General features: G+C 36.2%; 1 protein-coding gene across 3 annotated transcripts in view; it reads left to right on the plus strand.

The window, feature by feature from the left end:
* Positions 1 to 23,642, plus strand: part of WDPCP (WD repeat containing planar cell polarity effector) — a 377,252-nt gene that overhangs the window by 324,116 nt on the left and 29,494 nt on the right. For all 3 annotated transcript variants that reach the window (XM_060604729.3, XM_060604709.3, XM_078444546.1), the window contains one exon: positions 21,811 to 21,890. In XM_060604729.3, coding sequence (XP_060460712.1) covers positions 21,811 to 21,890 — 80 coding nt within the window. The remainder of the gene's footprint in view (positions 1 to 21,810; positions 21,891 to 23,642) is intronic.

Below are 23,642 nucleotides of genomic sequence, written 5' to 3' on the forward strand. Positions count from 1 at the left end.
TTGTCAGTCTTTTTTATTATAGCTATTCTACCAGGTATAGTGTCTCATTATGGTTTTAATTTGCATTTCCCTAATGACTAGTGATGTTGAGCATTTTTATGTGATTATTAGCCATTAGCTTATCTTCTTTGGTGAAATATTTATGCAAAACGTTGTCCATTTTTTAAATAAGTTCCCTTATTATTGAATTATAAGACCTCTTTATATATTCCTCAATTTGAAGTCCTTTATCACATAATATGATTTGCAAATATTTTCTCCCAGTCTATGGCTTGCCCTCTCATTTTCCTAACAGTGTCTTTTGAAGTGCAAAAGTTTCAAATTTTGGTAAAGCACAATTTAGTTTTTCTTTTATTGATTGTACTTTTATATATAAGAAATCTTTTTCTAAATGAAAATCACAAAAATTTTCTCTCATGTTTTCTCCTGGAAGTTTTATAATTTTAGCTTTACATTCAAGTCCATTTTGAGTTAATTTTTATGTCTCATATAAGGGTTAAAGTTCATTATTTTGTATATGAAAATCTAATTGCCTTTACTCCTTTGTCAAAATCAATTGACCATACGTGTGAAGATTTATTTCTGGATTTGCCATTCTGTTCCATTGGTCTATGTGTCTACCCCACAAAAACAAGTGTCAGACTTAGCTATACAAAGGGCTCCAATGAACCGGAATCTCACAAAATACATTCCAATACCACAAAAATAAACAGGAAAAAGATGAAGAGTTCTATAGAGTTATACTGCAAAGAAGCAGAAAAATGAAGACCAACATATATCAGTTGAGAAAAATTCTCTCCCCTAAAACAGGCATGAAGTACAAGAAAACTGTACAACACTTCAAGCACTCTGGAAACCCACTCTGAATTAGATGAAAACTAAGAGGAGAGGCAGGGAAGAGGAAGCTCAGTGCATTCAAGAAACAAAAGGAAGCAAAATATCTTAGAAATGAAAAATAAATTACAAGGCATTCCAGTGGGAATAAATTCAAATTAAAATTTAAAAGAAGGCACTGAAAATGACAGAAAAAAATCCTCAAGAAAATAGGAATTGAGGGATATATTCTTGATATATATAACTTAGTCCTAATACTAGTATCTTCTTTAATGGGAAATCACTGAGGGCATTTCCACTAAAACCAGAAACAAGACAAGAATACCCACTATCTCTGCTACTGTTCGACACTGTACTAGAGGTACATTACAGTTAGCCATTACAATTAGATAAATCAACTAGATCAAAGGTTGGCAAACTATGGCCCAGTGGCCAAATCCAAATCTGCTGTTTTTGTAAAAAAAGTTTTATTAGAACACATCCACACCCATTTATTTATTGTTTATGGGTTGGTAGTTGAGACTGTATGTCCTCAAAACCTAGGTAATTTACTATCCTATACTTTGAAGTTTGCCAATCCTTGAAGTAGAGAATAAAAAGTGGTAAGGAGAGGTGCCTTGTTAACTCAGTCGGTTGAGTGTCCTACTTCAGCTCAGTCATTATTTCCTGGTTCGTGGGTTCAAGCCCTGCCATCAGGCTCTGCACTGACAGTATGGAGCCTGCTTGGGATTCTCTCTCTTCCTCTCTCTGCCCCTTCTCTGCACTTGCTCACTCCCTAAACAAACAAACAAACTTTTAAAAAAATTGGTAAGGAAATAAAACTATCTCCCTTTTCAGTGATATGACAATATAACAGAAGACTACTAGGGAATCAATGATAAAATCAAATATTTTAAAAATACAGTAAGGTAGAAAGATACAAAACTAATGTACAAGAACCACTAGCCTTCATATACACAAACAGTAATGAGTTAGAGATGGTAATGGTAGAGGAAAACCCCATCTATTTTATCAACAAAGATTAAATACTGAGGAATAAACTGAACAAAAAATATGCAAATTCCACATGATAGAAATCTTACAACACTGTGAAAGACATAAAAATGGCCTTGAACAAATGGCAAGATATCCCTCTTCTTGAATAAGATGACTCAACATCATAAAGATGTCAGTTCTCCCTAAATTAATGTATTATATTAAACTACCTACATTTAATGTAATCCCAATAAAAAGACCAACATACTTTTTTATTGAGTTAGACAAGGTGATATTAAAGTTCACATAGAAAATTAAAACAAAGAAGAAACTATGGGAGGGGAGCCAGTCCTACCAGATAGTAAAACATCCTAATTATAAAGCCTTATAATACTATAATACTATAATACTTACAGTTTTATTCTTATGTGATTATTAGATTAGCATCTGCTTCCTCATTAACCTATAAACTCCATGAAGGGGAAAACCACCATGGCTCTTAGATATTATCATTTCACTAAGCCCTGCCATAATGCCTAGTGTATAGTTGGCACTGCAGGCCTACTGCACTCTTGGAGTTCTCAAGCATGTAGGGGAGGAAGAGGAATGCTATAGATAAGAAACAAACAAAAATACATAACTAAAGGTCATTCAATTAATGATAAGTACTAGGAAAAAATACAAAGAACTGGTGAGTAGAGAAGGTACTATTTGAGTTAAGGGCTGAACGATAAGAGTCATCTATGTGAAGATGCAGTAAATTGACAGAAGATTCCAGGGAGAGGAAAGTACCCATACAAAGGCCCTAGTGTAGTAACAAGATTGGGAGGTTTGCATAACAGAGAGCCAATACAGCTAAATTGTAAAGGAGTATGGAACATGATAAATTACTAGAGCCTTGTTAAGCCATATTAGTGTGTATGATCTTTGTTTTAATTACAGTGAGAAGCCAATATAGGATATTAGAGTATGTAGTGGGCAGAATGGACTCCCAAAGATGGCCACATCCTAACCCCCAGAATCTGTAAATATGTTACATCATGTTGTAAAGGGGAATTAAGGAAACAGATGGAATTAAGGTTGTTAATCATCTGACTTAAACATACAAAGATTTGGGGCGCCTGGGTGGCTCAGTTGGTGAAACGTCCAACTTCAACTCGGGTCATGATCTTGCTGTTCCTTGGGCCCCATTGGTGCTGACAGTTCAGAGCCTGGAGCCTGTTTCGATTCTGTATCTACCTTTTTCTCTCTGACCCTCCCCCTCTTACCCTCTGTCTTTCTCTCTCTCTCTCTCAAAAATAAGTAAACAATTAAAAAAAAAATTTTAAATAAGAAGATTACCTCAGATTATCAGGCCTAATGTAATCCTTAAATCTGGAAGAGGGTCCTTAAATGTGGTTGACAGAGGCAGAAGAATCAGAGTCTAAGTGATTCACTATGAGATGGACTCAACCTACCATTGCTTTGAAAATGGAGAAAAGGAGCCGTGAGCCCAGGAATGCAGGCTGGCCTCTAGAAGCTCAAAAATGCAAGAAAACAGATTACCCTGTAGCACTTCCAGAAAAGGAATGCATGCTGTTTAAGCCACTAAATTGTTAAAGAATCAAGGAAAAATTAATACAAAGTGTTAGGATGTGTTCTGCAGTTTTAATAGGTCATTTTGAATGACTAGGCTGACTTGATAGGGAAAGCTGCCTTGGCATCAGTGACAATTTTGATGTGATGTCTGATTTCATACTTCAACATACAGATGCTGGGGTTCAGGGATAAATGTGAATTTCAGAACTACATTGGGGAAGTTTACCCAAAGATACTTAAAGTTTTTGTCTATAGGAGTTCAGTAATGTATCAAGCTCTGTAAGAAAGAGAAGCAGAGAGAAGAGAATGGCAGCATGGCCCACAACATGGGTCTACTCACCAGGGGTTAAGAGTGTACCTACTTTTGCTCACTATTGTATCCAGAGCCTCCAACCCAGCACCAGGCACAAAGTTAGGATTCAACAAATATTCCATCCATGAATGGTTGACTGAACCATAAAATATTAGCCTTCTTTATAAAATGTCCTCTTAATTTTAAGTCCTTCCCATTAATTATTTACATTTTTCATAGGCCTATATGACTGAATAAATTATTTTTTTATTCTTAATATACCTATTTAAATTCAAGTTAACATACAGTTTAGTACTGGTTTCAGGAGTAGAACCCAGTGATTCATCACTTACATACAACACCCAGTGCTCATCCCAACAAGTGCCCTCCTTAATGCTCATCACTCATTTAGCCCATCTGCCCACCTACCTCCCCTCTAGCAACCCCGTTTGTTCTCTGTATTTAAGAGTTTCTTATGGTTTGCCTCCCTCTCTGTTTTTATCTTATTTTTCCTTCCCTTCCCCTATGTTCATCTATTGTGTTTCTTAAACTTCACATGAGTGAATTCATATATTTATATTTCTGAGTGACTTATTTTGCTTAGCATAATACATTCTAGTTCCATCCATGTTGTTGCAAATGGCAAGATTTCATTCTTTTTCATCACCTAGTAGTATTCTGTTGTGTGTGTGTGCGTGTGTGCATGTGTGCGTGTGTGTGTGTGTGTGTGTGTGTGTGTGTGTGTATAAAATCAGTCGATGGACATTTAGGCTCTTTCCATATTTGACTATTGTTGATATATCGCACTGCTATAAACATTGGGGTGCATGTGCCCCACTGAATCAGCATTTTTGTATCCTTTGGATAAATACCTAGTAGTGCAATTGCTGAGTCGTAAGGTACTTCTATTTTTTATTTTTTGAGGAAACTCCCTACAGTTTTCCAGAGTGACTGCACCAGTTTGCATTCCCATCAGCAGTGCAAAAGAGTTTCCCTTTCTCTGCATCCTCACCAACATCTGTTGTTTCCTGAGTTAAGTTTACTATTCTGACAGGAGTGAGGTGCTATCTCATTGTGTTTTTGATTTGTATTTCCCTGATGATGACTGATGTTGAGCATCTTTTTCATGTGTCTGTTAGCCATCTGGGTGTCTTCTTTCTAAAAGTGTTTGATGAACATAAGGGAAGGTAAGCAAAACTAACATAAAAAACAGGGAGAGGGACAAAACATAAGAGACTCCTAAATATAGAGAACAAACAGGGTTGCTGGAGGGGTGGGGGGTGGCGGATGGACTAAATGGGCAAGGAGTTTTAAGGAGGACACTTGTTGGGATGAGCACTGGCTGTTATACATAGGGGATCAATAACTGGATTCTACTCCTGAAATCATTATTGCACTATATTCCTAAGTTGGATATATATTTTAAAAAATAAAATAAATTAAAAAAAAAAACAAGTGTCTGTTCACGTCTCTTGCTCATTTCTTCACTGGATTATTTGTTATTGGGGTGTTAAGTTTGATAACTTCTTTATAGATTTTGGATACTAACCCTTTATCCGATATGCCATTTGCAAATATCTTCTCCCATTGTTGGTTGCCTTTCAGTTTTGTTGATTGTTTCCTTCACTGTGCAGATACCTAGTAATAAACCTAACCAAAGAGGTAAAAGACCTGTACACTGAAAACTACAGAAACCTTATGAAAAAAAATGAAGACACAAAGAAATGGAAAAAACATTCATCCTCATGGACTGGAAGAACAAATATTGTTACAATGTCTATACTGACCAAAGCAGTCTACACATATACCACCAGCATTCCTCAAAGAGCTAGAACAGACAATCCTAAAGTTTGTGTGTAACCATGAAAGACCCCAAATGGCCAAAGTAATCTTAAAAAAGAAAACCAGGAGCACCCAGGCGGCTCAGTTGGTTAATCAGCCGATTTCATTCATATCATGATCTCACTGTTCTTGAGTTCAAGCCCCATGTTGGGCTCTATGCTGACAGCTCCGAGCTTGGAGCCTGATTTGAATTCTGTGTCTCCCTCTCTCATTGCTCTTTCCCCACTTACATTCTGTCTCTGTCTCTCTCTCAAAAATATAAACATTGGGGCGCCTGGGTGGCTTGGTCGGTTAAGTGTCCGACTTCGGCTCAAGTCATGATCTCACAGTCCATGAGTTCGAGCCCCGCGTCGGGCTCTGTGCTGACCGCTCAGAGCCTGGAGCCTGTTTCAGATTCTGTGTCTCCCTCTCTCTCTGCCCCTCCCCTGTTCATGCTCTGTCTCTCTCTGTCTCAAAAATAAATAAACATTAAAAAAAAATTTTTTTTAATATATAAACATTAAAAAAAATTAGGAAAAAAAAAGATGAAGGCATCACAGTTTGGACTTCAAGCTGTATTACAAAGCTGTAATCATCAAGACAGTATGGTACTGGCACAAAAACAGACACATAAATCAATGAACAGAATACAGAACCCAGAAATGGACCCACAAATGTATGACCAAATAATTTTCAACAAAGCAGGAAAGAGTACCCAGTGGAAAAAAGACAGTCTCTTCAGCAAATGGTGCTGGGAGAACTGGACAGCAACATGCAAAAGAATGAACCTGGGGAGCACCTGGGTGGCTCAGTCGGTTGAGTGTCTGGTTTCGGCTCAGGTCATGACCTCACAGTTTGTGGGTTCGAGCCCCACATCGGGCTCTGTGCTCACAGCTTAGAGCCTGGAGCCTGCTTCGAATTCTGTGTCTCCCTCTCTCTCTGCTCCTCCCCCCCTCATGCTCTGTCTCTCTCTCCTTCAAAAATAAATAAAAACATTTTAAAAAATTTAAAAAAAAAGAATGAACCTGGACCACTTTATTACACCATACATAAAAATAAATTCAAAATGGATGAAAGACCTAAAAGACAGAAAACCATCAAAATCCTACAGGAGAAAATATGCAAAAACCTCTTTGACCTTAGCCATAGCAATTTCTTACTAGATATGTCTTAGGAGGCAAGGGAAACAAAAGCAAAAATGAACCATTGAGACCTTATCAAGATAAAAAGCTTCTGCACAGCGAAGGAAACAATCAACAAAACAATAAAAATTTTAATTTCTGTGTAGGCTATGGCAAAATTAATAAATGGAATTCATTTGAACTAAATATAATACAGAAACCAACTGAAAACTGGTTTTGAATAGACTGTACTATGCTTGAGTTTATAAACAAACTTACTTGAATGTAAACTGTATGAGGGTAAAGATGTCTTTTTTTAATTCTTCATTGCTGGATCCTACAGGACTTAGAAAATTGTCTGTAATATAACGGATGTTTAATAAATATTTACTGAATAAATAAGATAATTATTTTTATAATACAAGAATATACAGGATATTAAGAATACATTACTAGTAATACATGTGTTAAGTAGACACTTTAGACACCCAAAAGAATCAGGCACTTCCATATTAATAGCAGTTACAACATCTAGGATATAAATGAGTGTTTTTAAAAATCACCATTATGTGAATTGACTGAGACTTTATAGGTCACCGACATTATTATTTAAATAGTTGGTTTCCATATTTTATGTGGTTAAAATAAACATTATTTAAATGGTTAGTTTTTCATATTTTTTGACCTGGCAATTAAAAAAAATGTTAAACAACTCAAAGAAAAAACAGTTTAGAATGAAAAAGGGTAATGAGAAGGACAATGGTAAATAATTGATCCTAGGACTAAATATTTTACTTTAGGTTTGGTACTGCCCTAAACTAGTTATTATATTTTAAATTATTCCATTTCTCTAATTGCTTCAATCTTTCCCTCTGTATTAGATTATCTCCTTCAAGGTCTAAAATTCTTTACTGTAAATAAACCTTGCGTTCGTAACAAATCTACTTTGATATTTACTATCATAAATGAATAGTAATATTGTTTAGTTTTCTATTTATTATATCTGAATTCATACCTAACAAACTCCAAATAAAATACAAATCTTGTTAAAAGTTTTAAATATTGGCTTGGTTTTGTTAGATTTGTTTCTAAGCAAATTTCCCTTAAGTTAGAACAAACAAACAAAAAAACCCATCTATCCATAATCCTTATGTGTGCCTATAAACAATATAACTGATGAAAATTTTCAGTGTTTACAAAACAAAGAAAATTGTCAACAGAATGCCTGGCGGTAGACTTACCAGCAAAAAAAAAAAAAAAAAAAAAAAAAAAAAATTTACAGCCTATAATTCATGAAGATTGGCTCAGAACAAACTGTCCCTGCCAACAGAAAATCTGACAATTATTCTGTTGTCTAATTTGGCTCAGCTTAAGTTGACCTTGTTTATTCATCTCAGTCTTTTAATTCTTGTTAACTTGGCATAAGAAGAGAACATATGGCATATGTCTAGGAAGTCCATTTCTGCATCTTAAACCAAAATAAATGTAGAATATACTGAGCATTTCCAGTGTGTTCAGCTATTAAGGTAACTTAATGTATATTACACAGAACTGATTAAGTTCATATTATCCCCACTAGATGTTTTATGTTTGCTGCCTATAAAGCTGAAAACTAAGTACAGACATCTTTTTCTAAGCTTCAGTATATGACTAAACCTGGCCAATTTCAAACATATTTCCAAAGACAACCATCAATTATAAACTCTTCTAAAACATAAAAATTAAAGGATATCAGCAATTTGACAATGTAAAGATGTTTACAGGTTTTCACTTAATCTCTAGCTATGTTTAAGAAAGCTGATCAAGAGAATGTGACAAAGATAGAATAAAAGCTGTAGAAGAAAAAGAACATTTCCATTTTCTCTCCAGTCTAATCTGGTCTCCAGTGAATTTTCTTATTTTCATTTTCTGACCCACTAAAGCTTATTGTTAAAGAGAAATTTCATTTTATTGTGGCTTTAATTTGTCTCAAAAAAAGCTATGACGAAATGAGGTGCTTTACAGACTCATGGCTCTATTACTGAATCGTAATTCTCCAGTACCGGAAAAAGAAAAGCAAACACCTTGAAAATCCAAAGTTCCAAAATTTACGTATTTTAAGGGGTATTATTTTGGTTTAGAATGTATTCTTTTTATTAACTAAGTGAAATGAAAAACATGAAAGTATAATTTCATGTACAAAACCATATTAGTATTAATATATTTTGAAGCTCTTAACCTTTGTTAGTGTACTTCACAGTACTTCTTGCATAGTACTTTTCTTCCACAAAGCTCACAACATTCAAACTTCATGACTTGCATTCAAAATACCATAAAATTTCAACTATAGGGGCATCCTTATTACCCAGATATTCATTACCTGAAATCCTATAGTTATGTGTTTACAAAGAGCAACAACAGTCTTCATAATGTGAAATATCTAAGAATGAACTAACTACTTATAAACTCAGTCCCCACTCAAATATTTATCCACAGTGAATACTAGCATTTATTTCTACATATTAAGTGCAAGGTCATCGGCAGTTTCACAGATTATCAGCTGTACCTACCACAGTAATACAAAGACATTTCAAAACAACCAAAAATTTTGCACAAAGGAGTATTTCATGAGTTCAATGAAAGACATTGGAGGAATGTTCAGATCCCATGCAAAAACCATTGATAAATGAGGAAATGGCACTTAGGCCAATTAAGTTAAAAAGAGAAATTCCATAAGGATAATGAAATTAAAAGAATTGCAAAAGAAAACTAGTTTATTATCAAAGTATTAATAGAAACCACAGGAAAATGAATGGCCTTCTTTATGAAGATGTGTACTGCGAAAGTCAAATGTGAAGTTAAAGATGCCATTTAATGCTTCTAGAGGATCTAGTCAAAAAAACTAGGACCACTCCCCACCTGCCCAGTCAAACTGACTTATTCTTTGTTCCTTCTAAGAATTTGTGCCTAGTTTGAAATTATAACCTACATGTTATATTTTTTTAATTTAATTTTTTTAAATTTACATCCAAATTAGTTAGCATAAAGTGCAACAATGATTTCAAGAGTAGATTCCTTAATGCCCTTACCCATTTAGCCCATGCCCCCTCCCACACCCTCTCCAGTAACCTTCTGTTTGTTCTCCCTATTTATGAGTCTCTTCTGTTTTGTCCCCTCCCTGTTTTTATATTATTTTTGTTTCCCTTCCCTTATGTTAATCTCTTTTGTCTCTTAAAGTCCTCAGTCATATATTTGTCTTTCTCTAATTTCACTTCGCATAATGCCCTCCAGTTTATTCAATTAAACTTTTTTAATTATTTTTTTTTTAATTTACATCCAAGTTAGTTAGCATATAGTGCAACAATAATTTCAGGGGTATATTCCTTAGTGCCCCTTACCCATTTAGCCCATCCCCCCTCCCACAACCCCTCCAGTAACCCTCAATTTGTTCTCCTTATTTATGAGTCTCTTCTGTTTTGTCCCCCCCTCCCTGTTTTTATATTATTTTTGTTTCCCTTCCCTTATGTTCATCTGTTTTATATCTTAAATTCCTCATATGAGTGAAGTAATATGATATTTGTCTTTCTCTGACTGCCTAATTTCACTTAGCAAAATACTCTCCAGTTCCATCCACGTAGTTGCAGATGGCAAGATTTCATTCTTTTTGATTGCCGAGTAATACTCCATTGTGGATATATACCACATCTTCTTTATCTATTCATCCATCGATGGACATTTGGGCTCTTTCCATACTTTGGCTATCATTGATTGTGCTGCTATAAACATGGGGGCACATGTGTCCCTTCGAAACAGCACACCTGTATCCCTTGGATAAATGCCTAGTAGTGCAACTGCTGGGTCGTAGGGTAGTTCTATTTTTAGTTTTTTGAGAAACCTCCATACTGTTTTCCAGAGTGGCTGCACCAGCTTGCATTCCCAATAACATACATGTTATTAACATAAACTTATCTCTATGTTTTACCTTTATTTTTTAGTCATATTGTACTATCACTATTTACAGTGATTTTCAATCCCAGTTTAAAGGCTCCCTTTATTTATATATTTAGTTTTCCCTGGAAAGCTGTTATCCTCAGACACGGACCTCATGCAGCTTAAAATATTTAAATATATGGTTTCAAAATAATGCAATGTATGCCATTGAGGACAAAGGAGAAATATCTATGTGCCTTTAGTTGTTCTTCACTATTCTTTTGGGTTCCTTTTTTCTGCCATATTTGTTGAATCTAGGTTCACATACCTTACACTATCAACAAAGAGAAACGAAAAAACTTAGGAAACTGAAACTTTTAAGGAGAGAATTATGAAAGCATAAAATAACCTAAGGAAGATGATTCCATTTATATACACAGAAAAATAAATGAATAAATAAATAAATAAATAAATAAATAAATAAAACAAAAGATGCTTTGGTTTTGCTATTTCATGTATAACCGAAAACAGGTGTCCTGAATTGCATTCTGAAGATATGGAAGATCCTAGGAAAATCCTCTAAATGGGGTCTGAAACACCCTGACACCACCATGTAATACCTTTTCTTTATAGGCCAAGCTACTGGTCTGTTACCTATTGTGAAGATATACCAAGTTTTGCATATCCCTTCACAGAGACAAACTACATATCTGGAATATGGAAGAACATCAGTCATCTATAAATCCCCTATATTTAGAAATTTTAATTATTTTACTCTTCTTATATATATTCCTATAAACAAATTTAGGGAAATTGTTGCTTTGTGTCCCAAATAACAAAAAATAACAGAGGATACTCTGTGCTATTACCATACAACAGGAAGTATATAATGTCTTTTAGTGATGTTAAGATTAATCAGTGGAATTCTCCATTACAGATGATCCCTGACTTAAGATGGTTCATCTTATGATTTTTTGACTTTATGATGGTGCAGAAGTGATACACATTCAATAGAAACCATACTTCAAATTTTGAATTTTTTTTTTTAACGTTTATTTATTTTTGAGACAGAGAGAGACAGAGCATGAACAGGGGAGGAGCAGAGAGAGAGGAAGACACAGAATCTGAAACAGGCTCCAGGCTCTGAGCTGTCAGCACAGAGCCCGACATGGGGCTCGAACTCACGGACCATGAGATCATGACCTGAGCCGAAGTCAGACGATCAACCGACCGAGCCACCCAGGCGCCCCTGAATTTTGATCTTTTCATGAGTTAGTGATACGTGGTACTATGTGTGATGCTGGGCAGTGGCAGCCAGCCACAGCTCCCAGTTAGCCATATGATTAAGAGGGTAATCAACTGACACATTTATCACCGTTTTGTACCCATACAACCATTATTCAGTAGTCAACAAATTACATGAGATATTCAACACTTTATTATAAAATAGGCTTTGTGTTAGATCATCTTGCCCAACTGTAGGCTAATATACGTATTCTGAACATGTTTAAGGTAGGCTAGGCTAAGCTATGATGTTTGGTAGGTTAGGTGTATTAAATCCAACATCCACTTAAGGTATTTTCAACTTACAATGGGTTTATCAGGATGTAACCCCATCAAAAGTTGAGGAAGATCTGTATAAACTTCCCCATCAACCTTTCTCCTAATGTTTTGGAATTTACTCATGAAAGCTGCCCAGATGACTGTTTAATTAGGAGTAGTGAAATGGTGATTTTTTTAACACTGGCATTCCTTCTGCAGTTATAAGCTGGAATTCTTCTATACAGGGAAAAAAAGATTCCTTACTAATTATTTGATTACCCTGAAAGGCTAAGTAAATGCTTGATAGTTCCCTATATTTACCAGTTTCCAGAGCCATAGTAAATTAAGCCATCAGCCTGCAATGGGGACCACTATTTTGGCAGGGGTGGGAGGGAGGAAAGGTCAAGTGCATTTTTAAATGGTGTTTAATGTGTTAGAGTCCATTGTGGTTGTCAAAAGTTCAGAAATAACAGTAAAACCAATGAATCACCAAAATAGTAAATAGTAAGTTTACTGTGCACACACTAGAAACAAAGTTTCAAACCAAAGGCAGTCAAACCAAAACATCAGGGGTATATTATTATAGAGCAGCTTATATAGTAAGAAAGCAGTGACACTTTATTCTTCACAGTGATTAGTTATAATATTAAAATTTTCTTAAATGCTAGGAAATTGGTGAGTGGTTACTTTACACCAACCCTGGGAAACAGTTCAAGTTTTAGGATCTCCACAGGCAAAAGCAAGAAATGACCCAGGTCAAGTTAGTCTTGCAAAATAAGCTAAGTTAAGCTTTGTTGATATGATGAGACTGATTTTGTCTGTTGAGGAAATTTTCTTTTTTTTTTTTAATGTTTATTTATTTTTGAGAGAAAGAGAGAGAGGAAGAGGGAGAGAGAGAATGAGCAGGGGAGAGGCAGAGAGAGAGGAAGAAAGAATCCAAAGCAGGCTCCATGCACTGAGCTGTCAAGCCCAGAGCTCGACATAGGGCTCGAATTCACGAACCGTGAGATCATGACCTAAGCCAAAGTCAGACACTTAAACGACTGAGCCACCCAACGGCCCCTCTTTTTTTTTTTTTTTAATGTTTATTTATTTTTTGAGAGAGGGAAAGAGCATGAGCTGGGGATGGGCAGAGAGAGGTAGACACAGAACCTGAAGCAGGGTCCAGGATCTGAGCTATCAGCACAGAGCCCTACATGGGGCTCAGACTCACAAACCGTGAGATCATGACCTAAGCTGAAGTCAGATGCTCAATAGACTGAGCCACCCAGGCATCCCAGTTGAGAGAATTTTCAAGACTGGTCTCCATTTGTTTTGTATTTTAATATGGTAAATATTCTTTTTGATGGTCAGGTTTTATGCATCCAATTAAGTTTTTCAGAAAGTAATCTTGGCAGCTGTATCAAAAGCTTTTAAATATCATGACTTAAAATTTCATTTTTGTTATATATATGTGTGTGTGTGTCCATCACACTGCTGGCATAAAATGAATAATCTTAAATGCCTATTTGGGAAATTACTGAGTAAATTAAAGTATATCTGAATATTAGAATACTATGTAAGCCATTAAAAATCATAATTATCAGATTCTGGTCCCAGATGGAGTGAGCATACTATTCCTGGTCTCTCCCACTGAATGCAGCTAAAAATCCTAGAAAGAATGTACAGATTAGCTATTTGAAGACTCTGGAAAGTAAATAGTGGCAGACAGCTTGAGGAAGAAGACCAGAATCTGAACTACCTCAACCAATGGTAAGTTTACCAGTATTTTTTCCTTCATTTTGCCACCACTTGGGCCTGGAGGCAGTAATAGTCAAGGAAGTAGGTGGCAGCATGTAGTTACTGACGCCACTGCTTCATAGAGGAGAAAAGTACCAACAGAGATTACAGATAGGAAAGACCTCAAGAAAGTGACCCAATTAAATTGTTTCTAAATTCCAGGTTTATAACCCAAGATGTGCATGTGTAGATCTGATCCTAACTAGCATATAATAGACTTTGAGATCTAAACTAACAGATAAAACATCACCCAAGTCACAGATTCATTACTGGGTGATACACACATGAACAGATCTAAATAGTATTGCAAAGACTCTGAAAATTGAACTGACATTGGAACCACAGCTCACAGAGGTACACTAGAACTTGATGCCTAAAGCTAACAAGATCAGTTGCCTGCTAGGACAGAAATATCAACATTTATCATGGGATTTCAAATAAGAACAAGTCTTGCCAGTATTCAAAATATCTAGGACCCAAAATTACTTGGCATAAAAAGAACCAGGAAAACCCCCACTCACATGAGAAAAAATAGTCAATAGACAGTAATATGGAGATGATACACTGGAATTATCTGATAAAACTTTAAGCAATTATTACAAAAATGCTCCAACAATCATAAAAGCTGTCGGAAATGAAAAATACAAAGTCTCAAAAAGAAATAGGAAACAGGAAAAACACATAACTCAACAATAAAGTAACCAATTTTTTTAAACCTCACTGATGGCTTCAATAATAGCAGAATTGAGATGAAAAAGGAGTGAATTGCAAGACAAATCAATAGAAAATATCCAATGAACAACAAAAAGAAAAAATACTGAAAAAATAATAATAAAGAGAGCCTAAGGGACCTCTGAGACAATGCCAAGTCTAACATTCATAACATCAGAGTCCTGGGGTGCCTGGGTGGCTCAGTCGGTTCAGCGTCTGACTCTTGATTTTGGCTCAGGTCATGATCCCAGGGTCATGGGATCAAGCACCAAGTCAAGCTCTGCTGAGCATGGAATCTGCTAGGGATTCATTCTCTCTCTCTCTCCCTCTCTCTCTCTCTCTCTGCCCCTCTCCCCTGCTTGCATTCTCTAAAATAATTTTTTTAAAAAGAGAAATAAAAAAAAAAGTGCCATGCAGAAAAATAGTTTATAGCAGTGCTATCAACAATAGCCAAATTATGGAAAGAGCCTAAAATGTCCATCAACTGATGAATGGATAAAGAAGATGTGGTATATACATATAGAATATTACTCAGTGATCAAAAAGAATGAGATCTTGCCATTTGCAACAACGTAATGGAACTAGACTGTATTATGCTAAGTGAAGTCAGTCACAGAAAGATAAATATATGATTTCACTCATTATGGAATTTAAGAAACAAAACATATGAGTGGCAGGATGGGCTAAATAGGCGATAGGTAGGGGTTTCTGGGTAGCTCAGATGGCTAAGTGTCCAGCTCTTGGTTTCAGCTCAGGTCATGATCTCATGGTTTTGTGAGTGCAATCCCCACATTGGGCTCTTGTGCTGGCAGCACAGAGCTTGCTTGGGATTCTCTCTCTCTCCCTCTCTCTCTGCCCCTCCCCAACTTGTGTTGTCTCTGTTTCTCTCAAAATAAATAAACTTAAAAAAGAAAGAGGGGTGCCTGGGTGGCTTAGTCAGTTGGGCATCCAACTTCAGCTCAGGTCATGATCTCATGGCTTGTGAGTTCGAGCCCTCCATCAGGCTCTGTGCTGACAGCTCAGAGCCTGGAGCCTGCTTCAGATTCTGTGTCCCTCTCTCGCTCTGCCCCTTCCCCACTTGTGCACTCTCTCTCTCTCTCAAGAATAAAACATTTTTAAAAACTTTTTTAAAGAGAGAGAAAAAAGAAATCTTCCAAAGATTCAATCAATCAATCAATCAATAGCTGATGGGCATTAAGGAGCACACTTTTTGATATGAGCACTGGGTGTTATATATAAGTGATATATCACTGGGTTTTACTCCTGAAACCAATACTACACTGTATGTTAACTTGAATTTAAATAAATAAATTATGTACTCTAAAAAAAATAAACAAACTACCAAAACCAAAACAGGAAAAAAACAGAAAACCTGAACAGACCCATAATCAGCAAAGAAATTAAATCAGTAATCAAAAATCTCCCAATAAACAAAAGGCCAAGGCCAGACGGCTTCACAGGTAAATTCCACCAGACATTTAAAGAGGATGTGGAGAAAAGGGAATACTCTTGCACTGTTAGTGGGAATGCAAACTGGTGCAGCCGCTCTGGAAAACAGTGTGGAGGTTCCTCAAAAAATTAAAAATAGATCTACCCTATGACCCAGCAAAAACACTGCTAGGAATTTACCCAAGGGATACAGGAGTGCTGATGCATAGGGGCACTTGTACCCCAATGTTTATAGCAGCACTTTCAACAATAGCCAAATTATGGAAAGAGCCTCAAGGTCCATCACCTGATGAATGGATAAAGAAATTGTGGTTTATATATACAATGGAATACTACTTGGCAATGAGAAAGAATGAAACATGGCCTTTTGTAGCAATGTGGATGGAACTGGAGAGTGTTATGCTAAGTGAAATAAGTCATACAGAGAAAGACAGATACCATATGTTCTCACTCTTATGTGGATCCTGAGAAACTTAAGACCATGGGGGAGGGGAAGGGAAAGAAAAAAGTTAGAGAGGGAGGGAGCCAAACCATAAGAAACTCTTAAAAACTGAGAATAAACTGAGGGCTGATGGGGAATGGGAGGGAGGGGAAAGTGGGTGATGGGCACTGAGGAGGGCACCTTTTGGGATGAGCACTGGGTGTTGTATGGAAACCAATTTGACAATAAATTTCCTATTAAAAAAATAATGAGGAGGTTAATTCCTATTCTCAAACTATTCCAAAAAATACAAATAGAAGAAAAACTTGAAAATTCATTCTATGATGCCAGCATTACCCTGATACCAAAACCAGACAAGACTTCACTAAAAAAGAATACAGGCCAATATCCCTGATGAACATGGATGCAGAAATTCTCAATAAAATACTAGAATCAAATGAAAACAGTACCTTAAAAAAATCATTCACCATAATCAAGTGGGATTTATTCCAGGGCTACAAGTGTAGTTCACTATTTGCAAATCAATCAATGTGATACACCACATTAATAAAAAGAAAGGATAAGAACCATACAGTCCTTTCAACAGATACAGAAAAGGCATTTGACAAAGTACAACATCTATACATGATAAGAAAAAAACAAAAACAATAAACAAAAAACCTCAGCAAAGTACGGTTAGAGGGAACTACCTCAACATCATAAAGGCCATATATGAAAAACTCACAGCTAATATCATCCTCAATGGGGAAAAAATTAGAGCTTTTCCCTTACACAGTCAGGAACAAGGCAAGGATGTCTATTCTCACTGTTACTTTTTAACATAGTACTGGAAGTCCTAGCCTCAGCAATCAGACAACAAAATAAATAAAAGGCATCCAAATTAGAAAGGAAGAAGTCAAACTTTAACTGTCTGCAGATGACATGATACTGTATATGGTAAACCCAAGAGACTCGACCAAAAAAATTGCTATAAGTGGTACATGAATTCTGTGAAGTCACAGGACACAGAATCAATGTACAGAAATCTGTTGCATTTCTAGATACTACAATGAAGCAGCAGAAAGAGAAAACAAAGAACCAATCCCACTTACACTTGTACCAAAACCTACAAGATACCTAGGAATAAACCTAACCAAAGAGGTAAAAGATCTGGACTCTGAAAACTGTAAAACACTAATGAAAGAAACTGAAGATGACATAGAAATGGGAAAACATTCCACACTCATGAATTGGAAGAACAAATATTGTTAAAATGTCTCTATTACCCAAAGCAATCTACAGTTTTAATGCCATTCCTGTCACAATACCAACAGCATTTTTCACAGAACTAGAACAAACAATCCTAAAATTTATATGGCACCACAAAAGAACCCAAATAGCCAAAGCACTCTTGAAAAAGAAAAGCCAAGATGGAGGCATCACAAATTTCAGATTTCACGTTATATTACAAAGCTGTAGTGATCAAGACAGTGTGGTATGGTACTGGCAACAAAAACAGACTGGCACAAAACAGGACAGAATAGACACCCCAGAAATGAACTCACCACTATATGGTCAAGGTCAATTAATCTTCAACAAAGCAGGAAAGAATATCCAATGGAAAAAAGTCTCTTCAACAAATGGTTTAGGGAAAACTGGACAAGAACATCCAGGAAAATGAAACTGGACTGCTTTCTTACACCATACAGAAAAATAAATTCAAAATGGATGGGAAACCTAAATGTCAGACAGGTAACCATTAAAATCCTACAGAAGAACACAGCCAATAACGTCTTGACACTGGCCATAGCAACTTCCTACTAGATAGGTCTTCTGAGGCAAAGAAGAAAAGCAAAAATAAACTACTGGGACTTCATGAAAATAAAATGTTATGCACAGCAAAGGAAACAATCAACAAAACTAAAAGGCAACCTATGGAATGGGAAAAGGTATTTGCAAATGACATATTTGATAAAAAGTTAATATCCAACATTTATAAAGAACTTACAAAACTCAACGCCCAAAGAACAATCCAGTTTAAGAAATGGGCAGAAGACATGAACAGGCATATTTCCAAAGAGGATATACAGATGGCTGACACACGAAAAGGTACTCAACATCACTCATCATCAGAGAAATGCAAATCAAAACCACACATACCTCGCACCTGTCCGAATGGCTAAAATGAACAACTAACTCATCAAACAACAGATGCTGGTGGGGATGTGGAGAAGGGGAACCTTCTGCACTGTTGGGAATGCAAACTGGTACATCCACTCTGGAAAACAGTATGGAGGTTCCCCAGAAAGTTAAAAATAGAACTGCCATATGATCCAGCAATTGTACTAGTAGGTATTTACCCAAAGGATAAAAACATGCTAATTCAAAGGGATACATACACCCCGATGTTTCTGGCAGCATTATCAACAACAACCAAATTATGGAAAGAGCCCAAATGTCCTTCACCTGATGAAGAAGTAGTGGCATATATATACAATAGAATATTACTCAGCTATAAGTGAGAATGAAATCTGGCCATTTGCAACCATGTGAATAAAGCTAGAGAGTACTATGCTAAGCAAAACAAATCAGAGAAAGACAAATACCATATGATTTTACTCTTATGTGGATTTAAGCAACAAAACAAATGAACACGGGGAAAAAAAGAGAGGCAAACCAAGAAACAGACTCTTAACTAGAGAGAACAAATTGATGGTTACTAGGTGGACAAAGGGATGGATTAAAGAGGTGATGTGTATTAAGGAGGGCACTTGTGATGAGCATGGGTGTCGTATATAAGTGATGAATCACTAAATTCTGTACCCGAAACAAATATTGCACTATATTTTTACTAGCTGGAATTTAAATAAAACTTGGGGAAAAAAGTAAAGTTTTGTAGAATTCAAATGTGAAGCCATCTGTTCCTGGACTTTGTTTTGAGAGAGTTTTAAAGTATGTTTCAAATACTGCTTACACTAATCAAAGAAGACCACAATAAATGGAGACACATACCATGTTTATGGACTGAAAAACTCAATATGGTACACATATCAGTTGTCTTCTGATTGATCTAAAGTTTTAAAACAATTCTAATCAAAATCCCAGAAAGATTCTGTGTAGATATGGACAAGCTGATTCTAAAACTTCTATAAAAGGACAAAGAAATTAGAATACCGAAAACAATTTTGAAGAAGAGAAATAATGTTGGAAAAATCATGCATGATCTTAAGACTTTTTCTAAAGCAAGAACTAGCAAACACTTTCTATAAAGGGTCATTTAGTAAATGTTTTAGGTTTTGCAAATCATACAATCCCTGTCACAGCTACTTAAGTCTGCTGTTAAAATAAAACAGCAGCCATTGATATTATGGAAATAAATGGGTGTGGGTGTGTTCCAATAAAACTTTATCTACAAAAATGGGCATCACTTTAATTTCCCATGGACTGTGGTTTGCCATGCCCTTCTCTAAATCTATACTAATCAAAAAATCGTGGTATTAGCAAAAGGACAGATTGACAGAATAAAACTGAACAGAGAATCCAGAAATAAACCTATGCAATATGCCCCATTGATTTCTGACAGACGTACAAATGCAATTCAGTGGAGTAAGAATACTCTTCAATAAATGGTATTAGAACAACTGGACATCTTATGTATAAAAGCAATGAGCCCCAAAGTAAACCTCATACCTTATTAGAAAATTAACCCTAAATGTATCATACATCGAAATATAAAATGTAAAACTATAAAACATTTAAAAGAAAACATTTAAGTAAATCTTCATGATCTGGTATTAGTCTAAGAATTCTCAGAACTGACACTAAAAGTACAATCCATAAAAAAACAAATTTGACAAGCTAGACTTCATCAACTTTTGCTCTTCAAAGGATACTGTTAAGAACATGAAATGACAAGCTAGCAAAATTAGTGGTTCCTAGGCTTACTAATAGAGGTGAAAGTGTGACTGTTAGGTATGAGGGAGTTTTTTTTTTCACATGCTGAAACTGTTTTTATTCTGATTGTGATAGCAGTAACACAAATCTATACATCTGTTAAATTCATAGAATCTACATCTTTCTTTTAAAGATTTTTAAGTCATCTCTACATCCAATGTGAGGCTCAAACTCATGACCCTAAGACCAAGAGTCCCATGCTCTGGGGTGCCTGGGTGGCTTAATCAGTTAAGCTCTGACTCTTGATCTTCACTCAGGTCATGATCTCATGGTCTGTGAGTTCCGGCCCTTCATTGGGCTCTGTGCTGACTGTGCAGAGCCTGATTGGGATTCTTCTCTCCCTCTGTCTGCCACTCCCCCTTTCAAATAAATAAACTTTAAAAAGAAAAAACAAAAAGAATCACATGCTCTTCTGACTGAGCCAGCCAGGTGCCCCTAAAATCTACATCTTTTTTTTTTTTAATGTTTATTTTATTTTTTTGAGAGAGAGAGAGAGAGACAGAGCTTAAGCAGGGGAGGAGCAGGGAGAGAGGGAGACAGAATCTGAAGCAGGCTCCAGGCTCTGAGCTGTCAGCACAGAGCCCCAGGCGGGGCTTGAACTCACAAACCATGAGATTATGACCTGAGCTAAAGTCAGATGCTCAACCGACTGAGCCACCCAGCACCCCTAAAACCTACATCTTTAAAAGTCCATTTTTAAAAAAAATAGTCCATTTTAATGTGTAATAATTTACATACAAAATGTAACAAAAACTGTATGAGAGCTATATAAAATTTTATAAGATAGTGTTATCTCAGCTTTGTTTAAAAAGATGCTTGGGGCACCTGGGTGGCTCAGTTGGTTGGGCGTCTGACTTCGACTCAGGTCATGATCTCATGGCTTGTGAGTTTGAGCCCTGCATCGGGCTCTGTGCCGGCAGCTCAGAGCCTACAGCCTGTTTTGGATTCTGTGTCTCCCTCTCTCTGCCTCTTCCCCAGCTTGCACGCTCTTTCTCTCTCAAAAATGAATAAACATTAAAAAAAAATTTTTTTTAAAGATGCTTACATATAGAAGCTAATTATCCAGATGAGAACTCTGGAAATCTGAATTATATTATTGTTTTTTTCCTTTGTGTTTTTTTTTTTAATTTTTCTGTAGTAATAAATTACTTTTAAAATCAGGAAAATAAAATGTATTTAATAGGAAATTTTTACCATCCATTTTAATCCTGTAATACCCCAGTAGAATGTCACATTTTGTTTCCACTACTTCTTTTGAAAATTGTGTATGTAAAATATTTTATTTGTATCTTAAATTTGAATTTAATTGCTCTTCAAAAATGTCCTGTAAATTATTTAATGATGGGAAAATTGAAAAAATTCTATGACATATTAACCCTATAATTTTCTTTTTAATCCTTTTTCCAATTAAAAAAAAACAACAGACAAGTACTTGACAGAAGAAATGAACTTGAAAAAGACACCTGTGCTGAATCTTTGATGACTAAGACCTGTAATGAAGAAGGTAATGGTATCCAAGTTACTCAAAGTATTTAAAGCATAACAGAATAACAATATTATGGCTGGCAAGAGCTTCCAGTAAATGAATAAAACTAAGAAATCCCTGAGCATTTCTAGTTGGTGTGTCATAAGACAGTTCTTGGTAAATATAGTGTAAAATACTAAGTCAGCTTGTTTTAACAAAAGCTTAATTATAATGATTATACAAATAAATTTGGGGATCTTCTTAAAATGTTGGTTCTCACTGAATAGGTCTTGAGTAGAGCCCATGATTCTGACCTTCCAACAAGCTGCCAGTGATGTGTATACTTCTGGCTTAGAGATTACAATTTGATAAGACAGGTTCTGAAGGTCACTGAGAAAAATGGCTTCATCCTTACCTAATTTAGTAAGAAAGAAATGTACACAGTAAGTTAGACTACAAGTGCTACCCCAAATAAGCATGAGGAGGTAATAGAGCAATCACTTCTAGCCAAGATATTCAGCTGAGCAGATGGCCTTCAAAGAATTTCAACATGTAGAAGAAACTGTGTGAGCATTTATAGAAAAAGAAAGTACAAATAACACATAGTTGACTGTGTGTGAAGAGACAAAAGTAGTTAATATTTGTTCACACTATGTTCCCTTTTCACTATCCCCTAAAGATGAATCTTAGTTTGGCCTATTTATTTTCTTACCTTTCTCCCTGAAAAGGGGTCATTTCTGCTTAACTAAAGTCTTTGAAACTTTGAAATGCCGAAGTTGGAACAAAAAAAGGATATGGAGAAGGACAAGAGAGGCATGTGGAGTTAAGAGACTTTTTATGACGTTTTTGGGTTTTTTTTTCCTACATAGCCCAGAGAAAGAAGTGCATAAGAGCAACTTCTGAGGCAAGTGGACAGGAAGGAAAAAGAACTTTTAAGAAGTATTGTATAGTGCCAGGCATATAGCACTTACTTTACTGCTGTTGTTTTACAAACTGAGGTCTATCAAGGATATGCCACAAGGCCTATGTATGGTCCCAACTCCAACCCAAAATACTATTACTTCAATTCTTTTGTTGTCCTCATCTATAAAATAAAAATTTCAATGGAATGGTTCTCATGAAGGATGAACAGTTGAATAAACAATTTAGAGCTATGTTTTTGGCATTAGTAGTTTAAAGATACATGATTCTATGTAGGAAAGAAATGGCATTTTCCAATTTTGTTTCTTTTGAATTTGAAGAAAAATGTGGAGTTTATAGTATTCAACAAGGCCAGCAGCTAGTTGATGGTTACTAGCAAGATGGCAGAATAGGTCTCCGGCCCTCATTCCCCCCTTCCCATAAACACCAATTTGGCAACTATCTACAAACATAAGTACCATTGTGGGGGCTTCAAAATCCAGGAAGAAAGTTGCAAGAGCACAATGGAGCCCAAGACAGAGGATTCTTTGAGAAAGCATACCCCTGCCCCAGGACCTGACCACAGACCTAGGAGCAGCTCTATCACCCCATATACATGGATCTACACTAGCGGGCCTGGCAGGAATGTCATGTGCCTGTAACCCCACTAATAGGCCCACTGACTACAGACCCAACTGCAAACCTAGAAGCAACCCCATATTCAGTTCCAGCTGTTCAACTGTGATCCCACAGCCAGTCTGGTCCACCTAGGGACCTACGAAGAGATATGCCAATCTGTGTCCCAAGTAATAGGCGGGCTAACTGTGGACTCAGAAGTAGCCTTTCCACCTGGGCAAGCAGCACAAGCTATGCCTGATGATGCCCCCAATG

The sequence above is a fragment of the Panthera onca genome, chromosome A3 (assembly GCF_046562875.1).
Source record: "Panthera onca isolate mPanOnc1 chromosome A3, mPanOnc1 haplotype 2, whole genome shotgun sequence".
Taxonomy (NCBI): Eukaryota; Metazoa; Chordata; class Mammalia; order Carnivora; family Felidae; genus Panthera; species Panthera onca.